This window comes from Callorhinus ursinus, unplaced genomic scaffold (genome assembly GCF_003265705.2).
Source record: "Callorhinus ursinus isolate GAN/ISIS: 27379988/994484 unplaced genomic scaffold, GSC_fseal_2.0 scaffold32, whole genome shotgun sequence".
In the NCBI taxonomy this organism is placed as follows: domain Eukaryota; kingdom Metazoa; phylum Chordata; class Mammalia; order Carnivora; family Otariidae; genus Callorhinus; species Callorhinus ursinus.
The window spans coordinates 14,260,655-14,277,419 of NW_027397094.1; the positions used below are offsets into that span (position 1 = coordinate 14,260,655).

General features: G+C 46.5%; 1 protein-coding gene and 1 long non-coding RNA gene across 2 annotated transcripts in view; both read right to left on the reverse strand.

The window, feature by feature from the left end:
* Positions 1-980: 980 nt before the first annotated feature.
* The window catches only part of KCNK1 (potassium two pore domain channel subfamily K member 1), a 45,129-nt gene continuing 29,344 nt past the window's right edge, over positions 981-16,765 (reverse strand). Inside the window, exons 2-3 of the mRNA XM_025850767.2 lie at positions 5,121-5,516; positions 981-1,945 (exon numbers count right to left, since the gene is read on the reverse strand). Of these exons, the coding sequence (XP_025706552.1) occupies positions 1,686-1,945; positions 5,121-5,516 (656 nt within the window). The 3' untranslated portion in view covers positions 981-1,685. The remainder of the gene's footprint in view (positions 1,946-5,120; positions 5,517-16,765) is intronic.
* Positions 7,532-9,209, reverse strand: LOC141370324 (uncharacterized). The gene is made up of 3 exons (XR_012374251.1): positions 8,811-9,209; positions 8,389-8,591; positions 7,532-7,623 (listed from the first exon to the last, which is right to left on the reverse strand). It is a non-coding gene; the product is annotated as an uncharacterized lncRNA (long non-coding RNA).

Sequence of the window (16,765 nt, forward strand, 5' to 3'; positions counted from 1 at the left end):
GTCCTCTCTCCCTGCACAGGGTACAGACACTCTCCCTGCGAAAAACCCACTGTTTCCGTGGTTTTTATCCTGCAACACCCTGGCACCATCCCAAGTGCGTGGTCCCTGCGAACTTTCCAGACCCAATTGTGTCCTTGATGCATGTCCCTATCTGCTAAAGAGTCTCTATTCCATTCTTTAACCGATCACCGACCGCTGCCTACAGTCAGCGTGGGATGCACAGAGAAATGTGCCTGCAAGGCAGCATCACCCAGACCCAGAGGAACAGAACACGTCTGGAATCCAACACTGGGAAGGGGGGGGTTGTCTACTGGGATGGCATCACAGGAGCTCTGGAGTGGCTCGGAGGCTCCGGAGCTGAGGGACTTCCTTCTGATGGTTTTGTTGCTCTGAGGCCAGATGGGGTCTCCTCCAATAAAGAAGGGCCCTGCTTACAGAGGGCCAACAGCCAGCAGGACAGAGCTGGGAATGGTGTGCTCAGGGCAGCACGTCACGGAGATGTTTCTGAGCGAGCTCCCCAAGGCTCAGTGATCACGCAGGGTCTTTTTCATTTTCTCTTCTAAAACTCCCCAAATAGTGTCCTGTGTACACCATTTAAGTGCGGTTTCTATAAAGGAGCACATACATAGTGTCTACATGGAGGAAGGCTTTTCTTGATACATTAACGCATAGGATTGCAACCAGCTATGACTTTTATTGATTTCAGCTTGTAAATTTAAAAACCCTCCGATTAATTTGACAGAATCTGTTCATTCGGGGTTTCTCGGTTCACGTCCTGGGCTGTGTAGACCAGGTGACTACAAATCACAATGCACTTGCAAAATGCAAAACAAAATAACTTCTTTTACAAACTGTGTTCTCCATTAGCTGTTCCCTTCCAGAGAAAGGCTTACAAACATTTGTGACACCTGATATCATACTCTTACAAAAGGTAGAAACATTTCCTGTAGCAGAATACCATAGTAACTCACTCTTAAGTGTATTATTTCCCTTATTTTATTGTAGCAATTCTTCAATTCTTTAGTACAAAGAGAAATCAAAAGGAAAAATATCTACAATCTTGGGTTAAGAAGGATGCTAAGATCTGGTGACTAAACCATATGTACAAGATATAAACATATTTATACTTGTATGTACACAGTTAATGGTTGCCTATTCATTATAAATAGTAGGTTTAAGTTAGAGTCTACAAAAATAATGATTTGGGATGGGCACATGCAAACAGGTACACATAAACTTATTTATAAAACACATCTCTATGCCTCTCTCTTTTACTTTTTTTGGCCCTTAAATATAAATGTTGCTATTTAGCCATCAGCTAAAATGATTTAAATGCAAATCCCAAAGTCCCCAATCAAAAGTATAAAATCTGCTTCTACCCCCAGCAGCACCCTTCTTCAAGTATTCCTTATCTATTTGTAAAGTCTAGGTAATTTTGTCACATGTGAATTATAGGTACATGTCTCATTTCCTCAGATATCAGTCCTCCCGAGTAAAAGCTTGCTTTGTTCCATTATTTTGTGGGGTTTTTTTGTGGTGGTTTTTTTTTTTTTGGTAAACATTTCAAACAGTAGATATTTGTTAAAAGATCATCTTGGCTTCTACATTCTCCTACAAATAAACAAGACAAAGGCTCTTTCTCCCCGCCCTGACCCTGGTGCTCTGGGGACAAGGGGGCAAAGCCCTCAGTTGCCCGCGGAGGCATCGGGGTGGACTGAGGACTGCGGGCCCACAAAAGGCTCGTTCTGCTTCCGGTCCTCCTTCGGGCCGGCGGCCTGGTCGGCGATGGATGAGAAGGACAGCTGGTCGTGCTCTATGATGTGGACGTGATCTTCGTCTTTGTCCTTCTTCACGTAGAACATTTTTCTGAATTTTTTCAGCTCGTGGAGCTCACAGAAGGTTTCCAGAACCACCAACATGGCAATGAGGCCAAGTAGGAGGTAACCTGAGTGAGAAGAAAGACAACGTCTCAGTGGGATCGAGTCACGGATGATTCCAGTGGAGATACAAGAGGGTGCTGATGAACCAATTCCCTGCCACTTTCTGAATTTCTGGGAACGTTCTGAGGGCCGTGGCTCCAAAAGGGACTACCCAGAGAAAAATGAAGAATGACTTAACTTTCTACAACCTCGGATTATTCCAAATCAGGGTGTAATTTCTGAGAAAACAAGAAAAAGCTGGGGCTGACGTGGCATCATCAAGAGAAAATACCATCCTGCATTCACCGTTCCCCAAGAGTGACCCGCAGGGAGAGGGCTCTCCACCTCTGCTTCAATAATCAGCGGCTCTCAAAAAGCCAGTGACATGTCGGGGCGCCTGGGTGGCTCAGTCGGTGAAGCGTCTGCCTTCGGCTTGGGTCATAATCCTGGGGTCCTGGGATCGAGCCCCGCATAGGGCTCCCTGCTCAGCGGGGAGTCTGCTTCTCCCTCTCCCTCTGCTCTCCCAGCTCATGCTCACTCTCTCACGCCCTCTCTCTATCTCGATTAAGTAAATAAAAGCTTTAAAAAAAAAAAACAAAAAACAGTGACATGTCCCAAGAGTTTTCGATTGTCATGAGCGCTCAGAACAGAGCTTGACACCTTCTTAAGGACTCAATACTGTTATCAGTTTTTCCACTAAAGAGTAAGAAGTATAACAGTAGAAATTACAGTTTAAGCTAGATAAAAATCCCTCTAAGAATGGATGCTGACGTGAAACTGGTCTTTGTGTGGCGATTCGCACTTGACCGGGATCCAACTGCACGCTAAGCTGTCCATGATGGGACAGTCATTTGGGGGGCACGTGGACCATTCACTGATTAATTCTACCAGCTTCTTACTCCGAAATATAAGATAACGGGTGGATTCAGGTCACACGCTATTCCTTGAATTCAGTGATGAGACAGTGGTGGTGATTTTAAGTCAGTTCCAACACATTTAAAATCAGTTTCCGGGAAATAAAAGATTCATCATGGAAAGGAACAGGGTAGTGAAAATGAAAACTAAAAATAAGAAAAATCCCAATTTCATGGCCCAGTGGCAAAATGCTTGCAGAGGATTTTCAGAAAATAAGTGAACCAGCTAGAATGAGCAGCATAATAGGAACAAGAAGGCTGATTATCTCAAGAATGCAGAGAGACATGGTTCTAGCATCTTTAGAATTTGACTATTAAGTTTTGATGATAACACGGTATATTTCTGAAACAGCAGTAACAGGGGTGCTTGGGTGGCTCAGGCAGTTAAGCGTCTGACTCTTGATTTCAGCTCAGGTCACGATCTCAGGGTGCTGAGATTGAGCCCCACATCAGCTCCATGCTCAGTGGGGGTCTGCTTGGGATTCTCTCTCCCTCCCCCTGACTCAGGCTTGTGCACGGGTGCGTGCGCTAAGACAGATAAATAAATCTTAAAGAAATAGCAACGACACTGTTGGACTAGTTGACAATTCCCTTTCTTTTCCTTTATCCAGTGTTTAGTCGAGCCCTTGAACGCTGACAAAAATATCCATGGGGTTTCAGGCAAAAGCTGTGGGATTTTAACCTATTCATAATCTAATACACTTTGGGGATACTCATTTGCTCCGTTCAGCATATACGCTATGTAGACCACCTAAAAAAAGCTGGTTCACACTGTAACAAGTGTTAAGATGATCTACAAGGATTTAGCATTATATGAAAAATTGAGGGAGTTCGACAGTTGGGCAGAATTTACGAGACGACAGTGAACACAAGAGACAAATAAAACTAGAAAACACAATCGCAGAAACATTCAACTTCTCGAAGTCCTAAAAAACTAAATTAAAATAAGGAGGTAATAGTTTACCTAATACATGAAAAAAAAAAAAGTTGAGATAATGTTGATCGGAGCTACCAAATCTGCAACAAAAACACCCCTTAGGCTACTGGCCCACACCATCCCGTGAGGGCTGAAACCGTTATGCTCAGATCATTGTGGTGAGAGTGTAAGCCCAGAACGCCGTTTGGAAAGCGCAGGGTCTGTATGTTCTGTGTGTCACAAGAAAGGCATATTCACTTTGGGCCAGCAATCCCACTTCTTGGAAAGATACCCAAGTAGAAAAAGTATAAACATATACAAATACAACTACAGTGTTGTTTATAACGTCCCCAAATTGGAAGCAATCGAAACAGTCAACAACAGAGGCCTGGTTAGATTACGGTAGAGCCAGGGCTGAAATATTCTGTGGACATTTCAGAGAATTATGGTAACTGGAGGAAATAGGAGCTCGCGCTTGCAACTATTTGGTAAACATTTCTGGAACTTGTATGACAGCTGGGCACTGTTTGAAGCACTGGGGTTTATGACTGAGGCCTCTGTCCTGGGTGAGCCCCTGGTTTAATGGAAATGTTAAAATATACATAATTCAACTAAGCACGTTGTCAGGTTAAGACAACAAGACAGGGCCAGGACACAGCATCTGACTGTCTGAGTATCTACTATGATCTCCTAGGAAACATGACATGAGCCAAATCTTGAAAAATTCTCGAGATGGCAGAAATGAAAAATGTGTATGTATGATGATGCAAAAACTAAGAGTTTCTTGAAAACAGATTTCTAAGTTCTCCATAGCCATATCCAATTCAAAAAAAATTGTTTAAAAATTATAAACCACAAGCCATCTGGATTTGAATGCCTACTGTCCACACACAAAATTCCAAAAAGCGTTCACATATATTCTGACTTCTCTGAAAAAGAACCAGATGGACAAACGAGGTAAGCAACTCTTTTAAGATTTTCCTGGCAAATTAAAGAACATGACTGATAGTAAGAGGCTACATCCGAGCCCTAGTTTTCTGGAACTTAATATAGTTAATAAAAACAGCAAAAATTTTTTTAATTAAGAGTTGGTAATCCAGTATGTTCTATGTGGTGCGTTTTTACACTGTAATTTATAATGCCTATTACGTTATTAGTAAGAAATCGATCATTAGTTGTTAGTAAGAAACTGATCAGCAGTTTTAAGGTACCTGGAAAAATTAAGTCTCAGCAGTGAGATTTTTGCATAAAGAGCCTGAAAATGTATCCATCAGGGTTTTTATGAATGACACTATTCACTGGGAGGCAAAGTGGGGCACGGAACAGCAAGAGAGGCCAAAGCGGGTGGGGTCCGGGAGCCCCAGTACTCACACGTGATCCCAATCTTATAGAGCTCTCTGAACTTCTGGTTGTAGCCTTCTCCAGGAACGTAATCCCCTAGGCCGATGGTGCTCAGGGAAATGAAGCAAAAATAGAAGGACTCGAGGAAGTTCCAGTCATCCTCCAGGATGGAGAACACGGCTGCCGGGATGAAGAAGAAGCAGGACACGGTGACGAAGCCGAGGAGAACGGCGTGGACGATGGCCACCACCTGCTTGGAGAAGCCCCAGCGCACGTGGAAGTAGAGGATAGGCCTTCGGGTGACATGGATGGTGACACGCTGGACCACGGCCGTCAGGAACAGGAGGGTGAATGGAATGCCGATGACCGAGTAGATGATGCAGAAGGCCTTTCCTCCGTCTGACAGGGGCACGGTGTGGCCATAACCTGCACGGAGGAGGAGGTAAACTGAGGTAAGGAGGAAGAGCGGGGCAGAGTGTACATCTGTAAACACATGGCTGCCTGCTACCCACCCCTGCCCCCCTCAACCTAGGCAAAGAGTCCGGCCTCGGGTCTGATACTTTAAAGGCGCGATCAGAAAATTTCCGGCAACGAAATTCCACAGAGGATGTGACCGCCCTTGATGAAACCGGACCAGATCTTTCCCACGCATCAGGGACTGGTTTTGAATTCACCGTCAGGCTGAAATAGAAACTCTGCGTGCGAAGGGGCTGGTGTCGCTCGCTGAGACCAGCCGGGCAAGCGCATCAGAGGACACCTCTTCCCCAGGCTGATGTCCTGTCGCCCTCCACTCCCCTGCAGGGGTCCTCGTCAGTACCAAACACCAGTCTGCACTTGCGTCCGGAACAAACCGTTTGTGGAAAGTTCTGATGGGGGCGGCCGAACTGTGGGCAGGCGAAGGAGACTCAAGGAAGATACAGACATTGCAAAAGAAGAAAAAGGGAGATTAAGGCACACCAAGCCACAGGATTGAGATTCCTTTTATTTGCTCAGCTACCTGGCTAAAATGGCATATTCAGAAACCGTTAACTTCTTTCCCCCTTGTCATTTCCCAAGGCTCCAAGATGCGGTAAGTTCCCCCCAAGCAAACATTAAAAAAACACTTGAGGCCCCAATGGTCCGAACATATGTCTCTCTGACTTTCCACTAGGTTTGAGTCACTCCCAAATTAAGCCATTCGACAGACTCTTTGTCCAACAAGTACCAGCAAGAGGGAAAGCCAGGCGGCTGAGGCTCTGCGTACGGTTTTTAAAGTTTCACGAGCACTCCATCCCGAAAGGCCTAACATGCCCCAACAAGTCAGTTCAGGAAAAAGCCAACAAGATGCATTTGTGTGTGTGTAGCACTCCATCCCGAAAGGCCTAACATGCCCCAACAAGTCAGTTCAGGAAAAAGCCAACAAGATGCATTTGTGTGTGTGTGTGTGTGTGTGTGAAACTGGATCCTGAAGAAGCCTCACATACATGATTACAATTGAAACCTGATTTCTACAACACAGCCTCCTCCTTAAAAAGAAACAACCCTGAAAACCCTTCCGCTTAGGATCCCTAGATTCTTGGCTTTACGGCAGTTCATGGGGTAAGGCCCAGGGACGGGTGGTCAGTAAAAGCTTCCCCGGGGGTTCCCATGCACAGTGTCCACACAACAGTCGGGGGAGGCCCTCGGGTGATGAACCAGCTACAGGGAGTCCCAGAAATCTGCCAAGATTGTTTGCAGCGTGTACGTCCCCACGTGCCTTTTTCTGGGACGAGATTCTGGAATCTTAGATTCTCAAAAGGGTGAGGAACGGTTGTTCTGAGCAGCTGTTCCTAGCATGCTGTGCCGGCTTCTGGGCACGGCTGTGAGGGAAGTGGGCAAGTCGGAGCATCCAGAGAACAGGAAGGAGGCGGACGGCAGGGCCAATGATGCTCTCGCCACAGAAGGAAGCAGGAGAAATTCGGCTCTTGACCCGTGAGGCCCAAGTAAAGCAGCCACGTCGCCGGAGCCAGGGGAGAGGCGAGGCATCAGGAGGGATGTTCTCGTGGTCAGAGATCTCTGGAAAGGACATTTCACTTGACTGTAACAAAGCCACTGGAAAGCGATCGTGAATTTGGTGTCAAAGTACTGGGAGACCACAGGGCTCAACCAGGGACGCCAGGGAGGCCTTCCACCATGGCAGGAATTTTGGAGAGGAGTTGAACCAGCCGGACTCGAAAAAGCCTGTAAGTCCATGACTTTATTATGCTTTTTGGTAGTATTTTTATAAATTATCTTTTTTTTTTTTTTTTTAAAGATTTTATTTATTTATTCATGAGAGACAGAGAGAGAGAGAGAGAGAGAAGCAGAGGGAGAAGCAGGCTCCCAAGGAGCAGGGAGCCTGATGTGGGACTCGATCCCAGGACCCCGGGATCATGACCCGAGCTGAAGGCAGACGCTTAACCATCTGAGCCACCCAGGCGCCCTAAAATATCTTTTCTTAAAAGCAGAACACACCGATTTCCTGTGGCCCACCTCTTCTGTGCCATCTGTTCCAATAAATTACAGGATTTCGGATCTAGTAGGAAAAAAAAGTAAACAAATGTCTAGTTTTAAAATATTTTAGGATGTAATTTCTACTCTCAAATGACAACAGCTCTTTCCATGAGTGTGTGAACTGACGCGTCACTGACTAAAACGTTATCTCCGAGCATTAGCGATAATCGTGACGAGACTCTAAGCCTCCCCGCTGCAGTAATGCATTTTTATGCCAGGAATATGTTCCCACTAAGAGATTTAGAATCACCAACGTGTAGATCACTCACCAAAAGCCTGTTTCTCCTCCTCAGGTTACATAGATAATTTTGGTTAATGGAAAATAAAGTGTTTAAATTTACATTCCATTATTATTGTCTACACTTCCGGTGCGGGCCATACTGGGAAAACTAGCCTCTATGCAGGGCGCACAGCAATTCTTTTGCCAATAGACAGCCCTGAATGCATCAGATGGAACCCTTCAGTGCTACTGAATTTTAATGAAGTGGTGAATAATTTACTCAAGTTCAGTCAATTGAACCCCCGGATGAATCACAAAGCAAAGCTCTTATTTTAAAATCTTCTATTAAAATCCATTACAAACCATGAAGAAGAGAGCAAAATATTAACAAACCTTTCCTATTTGGTGTTCTTTACATTTTTCTAAGGCTAGTCATATAATGTGGGGACACTGTAGGAGTACATGCATCATGGGGGGGAGGGGTCGTTCTAAGGATAGTGTCCTAGGAACTATGGCTTCCCAGGTGGCTACTCTAACTACAACAGCCCTGATGTGATGCTAGCTAACCTCCAATCTGGGGCTATGCCATGCTGGATCGGGGCCTTCCGGTTTTTCTGGTTTTTAAGTCCTCCTGAACGAAGTCCAAGACAGAGAACCTTTGTGGGCTCCTATTCAGATCATTAGAGCAAGTCACCGACCGGCAACTTCTTCCCACGTATCAGATGTTTTTGAGAGAGGTGCAGTTTATTGCTACACTTCTTGTTGTGATCCTGCACATATAATACATACTGTCATTTATTTACATTATTTAGTATGATCTAGTACAACATATACGCTTCCCATTAAGTTAGCTTGATACCTGATTAAAAACCATCTACAAAAGAATCTCAACCTCTGAAGTCAATGCCAGTAGAGATACCGAAATGAAATTACAATGTTTCCTCTCCTATAAAACAGACTTTAATTTGCAATCCTGGGCTTTCACTTACTTGTTATCCCTCTCCTGCTGTGAGCCCCTGATGGGGAGGAAACCATGCCCTCCTCTCCTGTGAGGCTCTCCAGGCTCCCCAACTGCGGTGCCATCCAATCCACAGGAGCGAGAACGCTGGGGTTGTGACTTCAAGTCTGGGAGGGCCACAAATTCACTGTCTGGCAACGAACAGGCTTCTGGTCACACTGACTTTGTTACTTTCATTGTATCTTTTACTTGCAGTAAATTTTTGTTCCACGGTTTCAGTACGTGGTTAGCTTCTGGACACCTCACACACAACAGGTCTTCACGTTCCTTGTTTTACCGCAGTACTTTTCAAAGACTCACACGTGGGTAAATCGGTTCATCCCTTTCATCCCGGTCATCGACAGGGCAGGGAACGTCTGGCTTCTCTTACTTTGCTTACAACGGAAGTTGTTTACCAGGAAGAGAAGACTCAAGGGGAGTCTGAAGAGACTGAATAGTACTTTTCAAACACTTCTTGTTGCTTCTGCTCCATCGTGGATGGTTTCTTGTTAACATCCCGGGCGGCGGCGCACGGGGATGGCAATGGACTTCCTAGTTAGGACACTGCTAGGATTCTTTACCTTAGCGCGGCCATTCTGAGTGATGTGCCCCATTAACACCCCGCAGTTAAAAACTAGAGGATCCTAGCAAATGGCCTAAATGTCATAGACGGGAGCATCTTGCACAATGGCAGTACTGAGAAAGGACAACCAGAGAGGGTGACTTGGGCAAGGGGCACCTGTGCTGCACATCCGTCAGTCTGAGGAGGCCGAGAGGTTCTGGAAAGGATGTAGGTGAGCTCAAAATACCCAATAAAAGCAGCCACCGCTTGCTTCTAAAGTCAACTCAAGTCCTGACCTTCTTTCTCAAGGGCACATAGCCAAGAGGCAGCGTTGGCGATCACTGGAGGAGGGCACCATGTCCTTCTGGTGGCTCCACGGAGCTGCCCAGGACATGAGACTCAGGAGAGGACAGGCGCGGGGGGAACAGTGATCAGGGTGGACAAAGGACGACACGGTGTCACACAGTGATGGCAGGGGAATGCAGAGCCTGCGTATTGCTGCAGGTATCGGGGGCAGGTCTGCAGAAAACCTAACCAAGGGCCAGAGAACGTGAGCACAAGCCAGGCGAGCCCCATGTCCTGGAATTCCGGTTTAGAAACGACACGGAGGAACCACTGTGGTGAACGTCAGGGTCATCAAGGGAGAAAAAGAGAACAGTGTCCTCCAGTTATGAGAGAAAAGCACAAAATCATAACAAATCGGAGGTGACCCTAGAAAGTGGAGTCTCTGCGGCAGTAACTAAGATCAGAGATATCAGCACAACAGAAGGTCCAATAAAATTCTTACCTTCCTGTTCGACTGTTAAACTTACAGGTTGATAATTCCATTTGCAATCCCTGTTTGTGGACAAACATATCATTACAGGGACACCAGTCAAATAAGGCGGGACTGGTTATATTCCAAAGAATGTAGAATATACATACAGAGAGAACTTATAATGTAAATATCAGGCAAAAGTAAAAATGATCAGTTACCCAATGCCTAAATACATTTCACGGAGGAACTTTCAAAGAACACCATCGCAGGAGAAATCTCCTTCCCTGGCCACCCATCCCTTGGTTCGATCCCAGTTCTCCCCAGGGGGCATTACTGTTAGGAATTTGTAGCCAAAAGGTCCTGAAACTTTTCTGAGGATTCAGATATGTACATCAATGCTTCCAGAAAAACACGGTTTTATTTTGGTTTTGTCACAAACAGTATACCACATGTATTGCCGCTCTGCACTTGCTAAGATTTCTTTGAAGAGTATGTTCTGGAGATGGCTCCGTGTCGAACCGTGAAGACTGACCTGTTCTTTAAATGCACATTCTCCACTATGCTAGCGCCCTAGCCTCTCTAACCATCTCCCCCGACTGGTGGACACTTAGGGTGTTTCCAATTCTTTTTTTTTTTTTTTAAAGATTTTTTTTATTTATTTATTTGAGAGAGAGAGAATGAGAGAGAGAGAGCACGAGAGGGAAGAGGGTCAGAGGGAGAAGCAGACTCCCCGCCGAGCAGGGAGCCCAATGTGGGACTCGATCCCGGGACTCCAGGATCATGACCTGAGCCGAAGGCAGTCGCTCAACCAACTGAGCCACCCAGGCGCCCTAGGGTGTTTCCAATTCTTCACTATTGGTTAACATCAGGTCAAAGGCAGGTTAGGTGTCCGGGTCCCTGGTGAGAGTGTAACACGGCGGATCTCGTGATCCCCCGGGCCTCCGGGTAGCCTTGCATGCTACACGAATGTCCAGTTCAGAAGAAGGCTCATTAGCAGAAACCTAAAAGCAAATTCTCGAAGGCACTCAGAAGCTCCCAGCTCCCAGAAGAGGCCATCCTAGGAGTTCACACACCCAGTTCCTGGGTGGTGTCTGCACAACAGTGCTCACTTTCTGGCACAAGCATGCAGTACAAAGACTTGCGGGGAGGACTGGCCCCCCGCCCTGACGGTTCTCTTACCCCCTCCCTTCCACCTGGGCTCATTTTTATGTGGGTACGGTTTTTGTTTCTTGTGCTGGCAACACCACCGTAGTTTTCCTCTCGGCCTTCCGGAGTCGACATAGACTCTTTTCACATATAAGCAACTCCTTTTGTTCTGATGATTCTGACTCGATAGGCAGTTTTTCATTGTAGTCTACCTGTTACTAGCTGTCCCAAAGGACCCAACCAAAAATATTTCATTTTTCTCATTTTAGACTTTAGGTAAGGAGTTTGGCCAACTCAGGAACTCCTATTACGGATGCTTTCTTTCCGAAGCATTACCAATTTCCTCCAACTCTAATACGTGTACTTATTCATTCTATGCCCCAAATAAATACTGTTTCTCCGTCTTTTAAAATTTATTTTCATTAATTTTTAAAGATTTATTTACTTATTTGAGAGAGAGAGAGGGAGAGGGAGAGGGAGGGAGCATGAGCGGGAGGAGCAGATGGAGAGGGAGAGAGAAACCCAAGCCGACTCTGCACTGAGCGCAGAGCCCGATGCGGGGCTCGATCTCACCACCCTGAGATCATGACCTGAGCCGAAACCAAGAGTCGGATGCTTGACCGACTGTGGCACAGACGCCCCTCTCCATCTTTTTTTAAAAGACATATCCCTGCAATGTCTTCTTTCACAGCAGCCTCTGAATAATTCTTGCAAGCCAAGATCCCCTATGAGGCCCTGCTTCACAAAACTGAAATTAGGAGAGAAGAGAGTGCACTGAGCAACTTTTTCAAGCTCTCCATTCTCCTTTCTGCCATTCCTGAGGAGCAGGCGAGCACCAGGCTGACAGTCTGGCTTCCGACACACCTTGTCTTCCCGAGAGAGCCTAACTCTGAAGGCGCTAACAGGGCCAATCACATCGTTCGGTTTTAATCTGGTAACGTGCTCAGGAAGATACTCTAGGTTGCAGTAGCAAAGCCCAGGAAATAGTTGGCCAAGGGCATTTTTTGCTAATTGTCATAATTACACCTGTTCCCTATGGAAAAAAGCAGGTGATCATCCCCACCTGCCCAAACTCCAGCTTAATTGTACCATATGTTGAACACTGTGATTTAAGGTCTTTGTTAGGTTCCTAGAGGCAGGAAAAGGGAGCTCGTGGCCCACTACCCAATATGAGGCTATAACCAAATTATGTCACATTTTTAGTACAGCTTTCCCAGAATTCCGAGCAGTCACATTTCTTGTGGTTTCTACAGGTAGGAACAGGAAAGGCAGGGTACACTGGCTGGTGTGAACAATTCCAGCGGATCTTGGGACAGAGATGTCGTCCCTCCCGTTGTCCAGCATCTGGCCTGGGGGGTCACCAGGGTAGTGGGACAGTAGCTCGGAGGGTGAGAGCCCGAGAAAGGAGGAGCTTAGGGTGTGGGCTCTGGATTGGTTGGGTTGTATCTGAAAGGTGTGAGCCCTGTATTCTCCAGGACTGGCTAACCCTGCGGAGGGTGGTTCCTTCAGGATCAGCAAGGCCCCAAGAGGTCCAAGCATCAAAATATGAAGACATAATACAGGAGAGCAAAGCAGGAGTCCAGTTCTGGACAGGCATGCCCAGAAACAGTACCAAGCCGACGGGGTCTGTTCTAATAACCAGCCCAGGAAGAAACCAGTGAACTGGATACAAGCACGGGGAGATGCGTTGGACAGCATTTCAGAAAGAGGCACAGAGGGCACCTGGGTGGCTCAGTCATTAAGCATCTGCCTTCGGCTCAGGTCATGATCCCAGGGTCCTGGGATCGAGTCCCACATCCGGCTCCCTGCTCAGCGGGAAGCCTGCTTCTCCCTCTCCCACTCCCCCTGCTTGTGTTCCTGCTCTTGCTGTGTCTCTCTGTCAAATAAATAAATAAAATCTTTAAAAAAAGAAAAAAAGAAAAAAGAAAGAGGCACAGAACATGGTCCATGAATAATTATCCCTTCTACACTCCGAACTCCTAGAACCTTTACATTCTCCCTGTGTTTGTTACTTGTTAAGTCTGGTTTCCCCTGCAGACCTGGGCAGAGTGTTCCAGGGAGAAAAGTAAGGTGCTTGATGTGTGCGGCCCCAGGCCGGGGGCAGGGTGCTTCTAAGCACCATCTCCTCTCATCTTCCTAACAGCCCTTTGAGATAAGCGCACAAGTCCCTTTTACAGAAAAGGAGGCTATGTAATTAGTTTGTAATTAGTTGAGCAAGGTTCTAACAGCGAGCATGCAAGGGAGGCAGATCTGAATTCTGTGTTTACTAATCTCTTCAGCCGGGGCCTAGGGGCTGTGGTGAGGAGGAACAAGGGAAAATAGAAAGGAGGTGGCAGCCAATTGCCCAAGTACGTGGGAAATAAAAGCTGGAGAAATCCCCAGATATTTCCAAGGAAAGGAATCCTCTGAGATAGATCAGACCTAGGACAATGACCACAGAGCTTGGCTACGCCACACCGGGGCTTCCAGAAACTCCCCAGCCCTGGTGACCCAGTGGCCCCAGACCAGGGCCAGGCTATGGGCGCAGAGCAATGCCTCATCCCGATCTCCTGCGGGACCTGAGACTCCGGTCTTCTGATTCACCTCCCCACCGCTGTAGTGGGGTCAGCACACCTGCTGGGGCGCACGCTCCCACCTGCCTGTCGGCCACACACGGACCCACCCTTCCACCGCTGGGACACTTGCGGAAAGAGCTAAAAACGGACTCAAAGTCTGATCACTGTGGAAAATGGCACAGCCAAAGACGCACACGTTAGAGTCTTGTCTGTGTTTTTCATTATTTAATTTTATTTCCCCTCGCCCTCATTCCTGACCATTTCTTAGGAATTTTGGCAGCAGGACAAAGTGAAGCTGAAGAAAGCAATAGAACAATGGGTCTGGTTTTTCCTAAAGCCCCAATAGTTTAGACGAGGTTTCCTGATCTAGTAATGAAAGCGGTCTATTTCCTCTACCTGCCACTTCGCTCAGGTTTGCCTTCAGGTTTGACATAACTATCCTGCAGCCATGACTACCATGGGGTTTAAAAGTGATTATATTGGAAAGGCTTTCCAGTGATGCACTTTTAGAACAGGCTTTTAAAGTTCATGCTGTCGGCATTTCTCTCCGGGCATGGATGCTGTGCAGACAACTCAGGATTTCAATTTCTTTTCCCCTGGGAACAGTTGGGCACCTTGCCCTGTGGAAGACAACTCAAAAGGTAATAGAAAAAATGCTGGATGACAAGGAGAACACAATTGATGCTGAATTTCCACCCCCCACCCCTGCGCATCATCAATGTAGATCTTGCCTGGCCCAAAGCTTAACTCCAGACTAGAAGAAGCCAAAGTGGTCCTAAACTCTCACATGGTGGAAAGGGGTGGGGGACACCTAGACATTTGCTCAATCAAACCACATTTCCACACCTCTCTTTATAGAGTTTCAAAATGGTGATGTCCCAAGGGTTCTAGGGACCCTGGGAGGAAAACATAGGTGTCCTCCTGGCTTGATGGGAAAATCTCCACACCTTTTAGAGGGAGAGGTTCCTGAAATAAACATTTTTTTTTTCTTTTCCATCAGACTGTAAAGACTTTAAGGCTCTTGAACTCTGAGAACACAGGAGGAAGGTGCAAACAAAAAAGATCCTATGCAATACCACGCTTATAAACTAAGTGGAGCTTCGGGGAACAGGCTGAGGAATCGGATTTCCTAAATTGAATCCCGGCTCTGCTTCTTAGTCACTGTGAGGCCCTGGAAACTTTATGCCTTAATTTCCTCATCTGTCAAGTATGAGTAATACTTCCTACCCTCATGGAGGGGTTATGAAGATTACATAAAATAATCCACATAAAGCAATTAGCATAGCTGCTGGTACATACTAAGTCCAATGAAGGTAAACTCCCCTTTTGATGCTGAAAGAAATAGCTAATGGAATCATCTCGATAATATGTATGCTCTTTCGGGTGGGTCGCACTCTTTCTAGGCACGCTAGTTACAGAAGTTGTCTGTCCTCTCAGCTCTGTTCTCTGCACACATTTTAATTCTCACATCCTTCAGGACATTTCCTTCCACACTGATGGATGAAGCAGTCCCTGATCACGACTGAAGACCTAAACAACAGCACTTAGGGAACAAACGGATATAGGAACTTTGTGGCCGCTCTCTGTCCCCAAGAGAAACATCCAAAGACTCCCTTTCAGGTTCTCATTCCCTCCATTGTCAACTGACCCAATGTGGTGGCCATTCACCACAGTCCCATTTTCATGGGGAGATACCAGTAGATTCCAACGACCAAAGGTAGGGAAAACTGGGTCCCCTCCCACAGAACTCCTCTACGGGTGTGGCACATTACAACAACAAGAGGCACAAAATAGTTACACAACATGTTGTAAACTCGGGGCAATTCCAACTCTCTCTCCTTTAGGTCCTTGAACAAGTCTTAGTCGAAAGGTTTGCTGGAGTCAGATGCAACACGATTCTTGAAGCCGGATTCAACTACCTTCTGGTCCAATCAGGTGACAAAATCCTCAGGTCCTTCCTTAAGTGGCAGAGCACAGAACAGGACCGAGTCCTAGGCCTTAAATACCCACTTGCTGGGTGCACAAAAATCTCATACCCACTTTGTGCAAGAGCAGACGAACAACACCTCGACTTCTCTAGTTAGTCTACATAACTTGTCCACCCCCACTCTTACCCATGCAAAACACCCCCAGGACTCCTTATGCTAACTAATGGACTCTCTGGTCTAGCTGTTTAGGTAGGTACTTGCTGAGACAGGCTTAGGAAAGGAGATTTCTAGTTAGTCTTTCAAATGATAACTAACTTTCCCTCTACTATTCCTGATTAGAAACTTCATCACTTCACCGGGTACTTCCCTGCCCCTAGAGTGCAGATTCATTGGTAATAGCGCTAATCACATTCTCTAGGTGTTAAAATACAACACTTTCGTCCTTCTAAGTGTCTGACAACTGACAGACCGTTCCCTCTGTGGAATCTTGCTGCTCTGGGCTCTGGGTTATGGCCCAATCAGGGCAGGCTCCCCTGCAGAAACAACCATGAGTGGGTTCTTTGTGCTGGGAGGCTGGTAGCTGGTGTGTTAGATTAAGAATATACAGATTATGATTTGCGGCCTGAGGGGGCACAAGCTACCCATTTGGGGTCGGCAGGGAGCTCCCTCAGCATCCAAGCTCTTCCTTGGGGAGGTGAAAACCACAGGGCCGTTTTGATGGAAGGCGCAGTTTCAATACACTCACACAAAAGGAAGTTAAGTCACAAGATTTATGCCTACAGATCCTGGAAAAAGGCAGGGGGACCAAACCAGGGGAAGGGCAGTCCTTCATCCTAGGTCTTGAGGAAGCGAGGGATAGAAAGCAGGGTAGCAAACAGAAGTCCCTAGCTTTTCATTTTTTTCATCGGCTTGACTCTAAGTGGTTTATTTATTTATTTAGAGAGGGAGGGAGGGAGGGAGGGGGAGAGAGAGAGAGAGAGAGAGAGAGAGAGAGAGAGA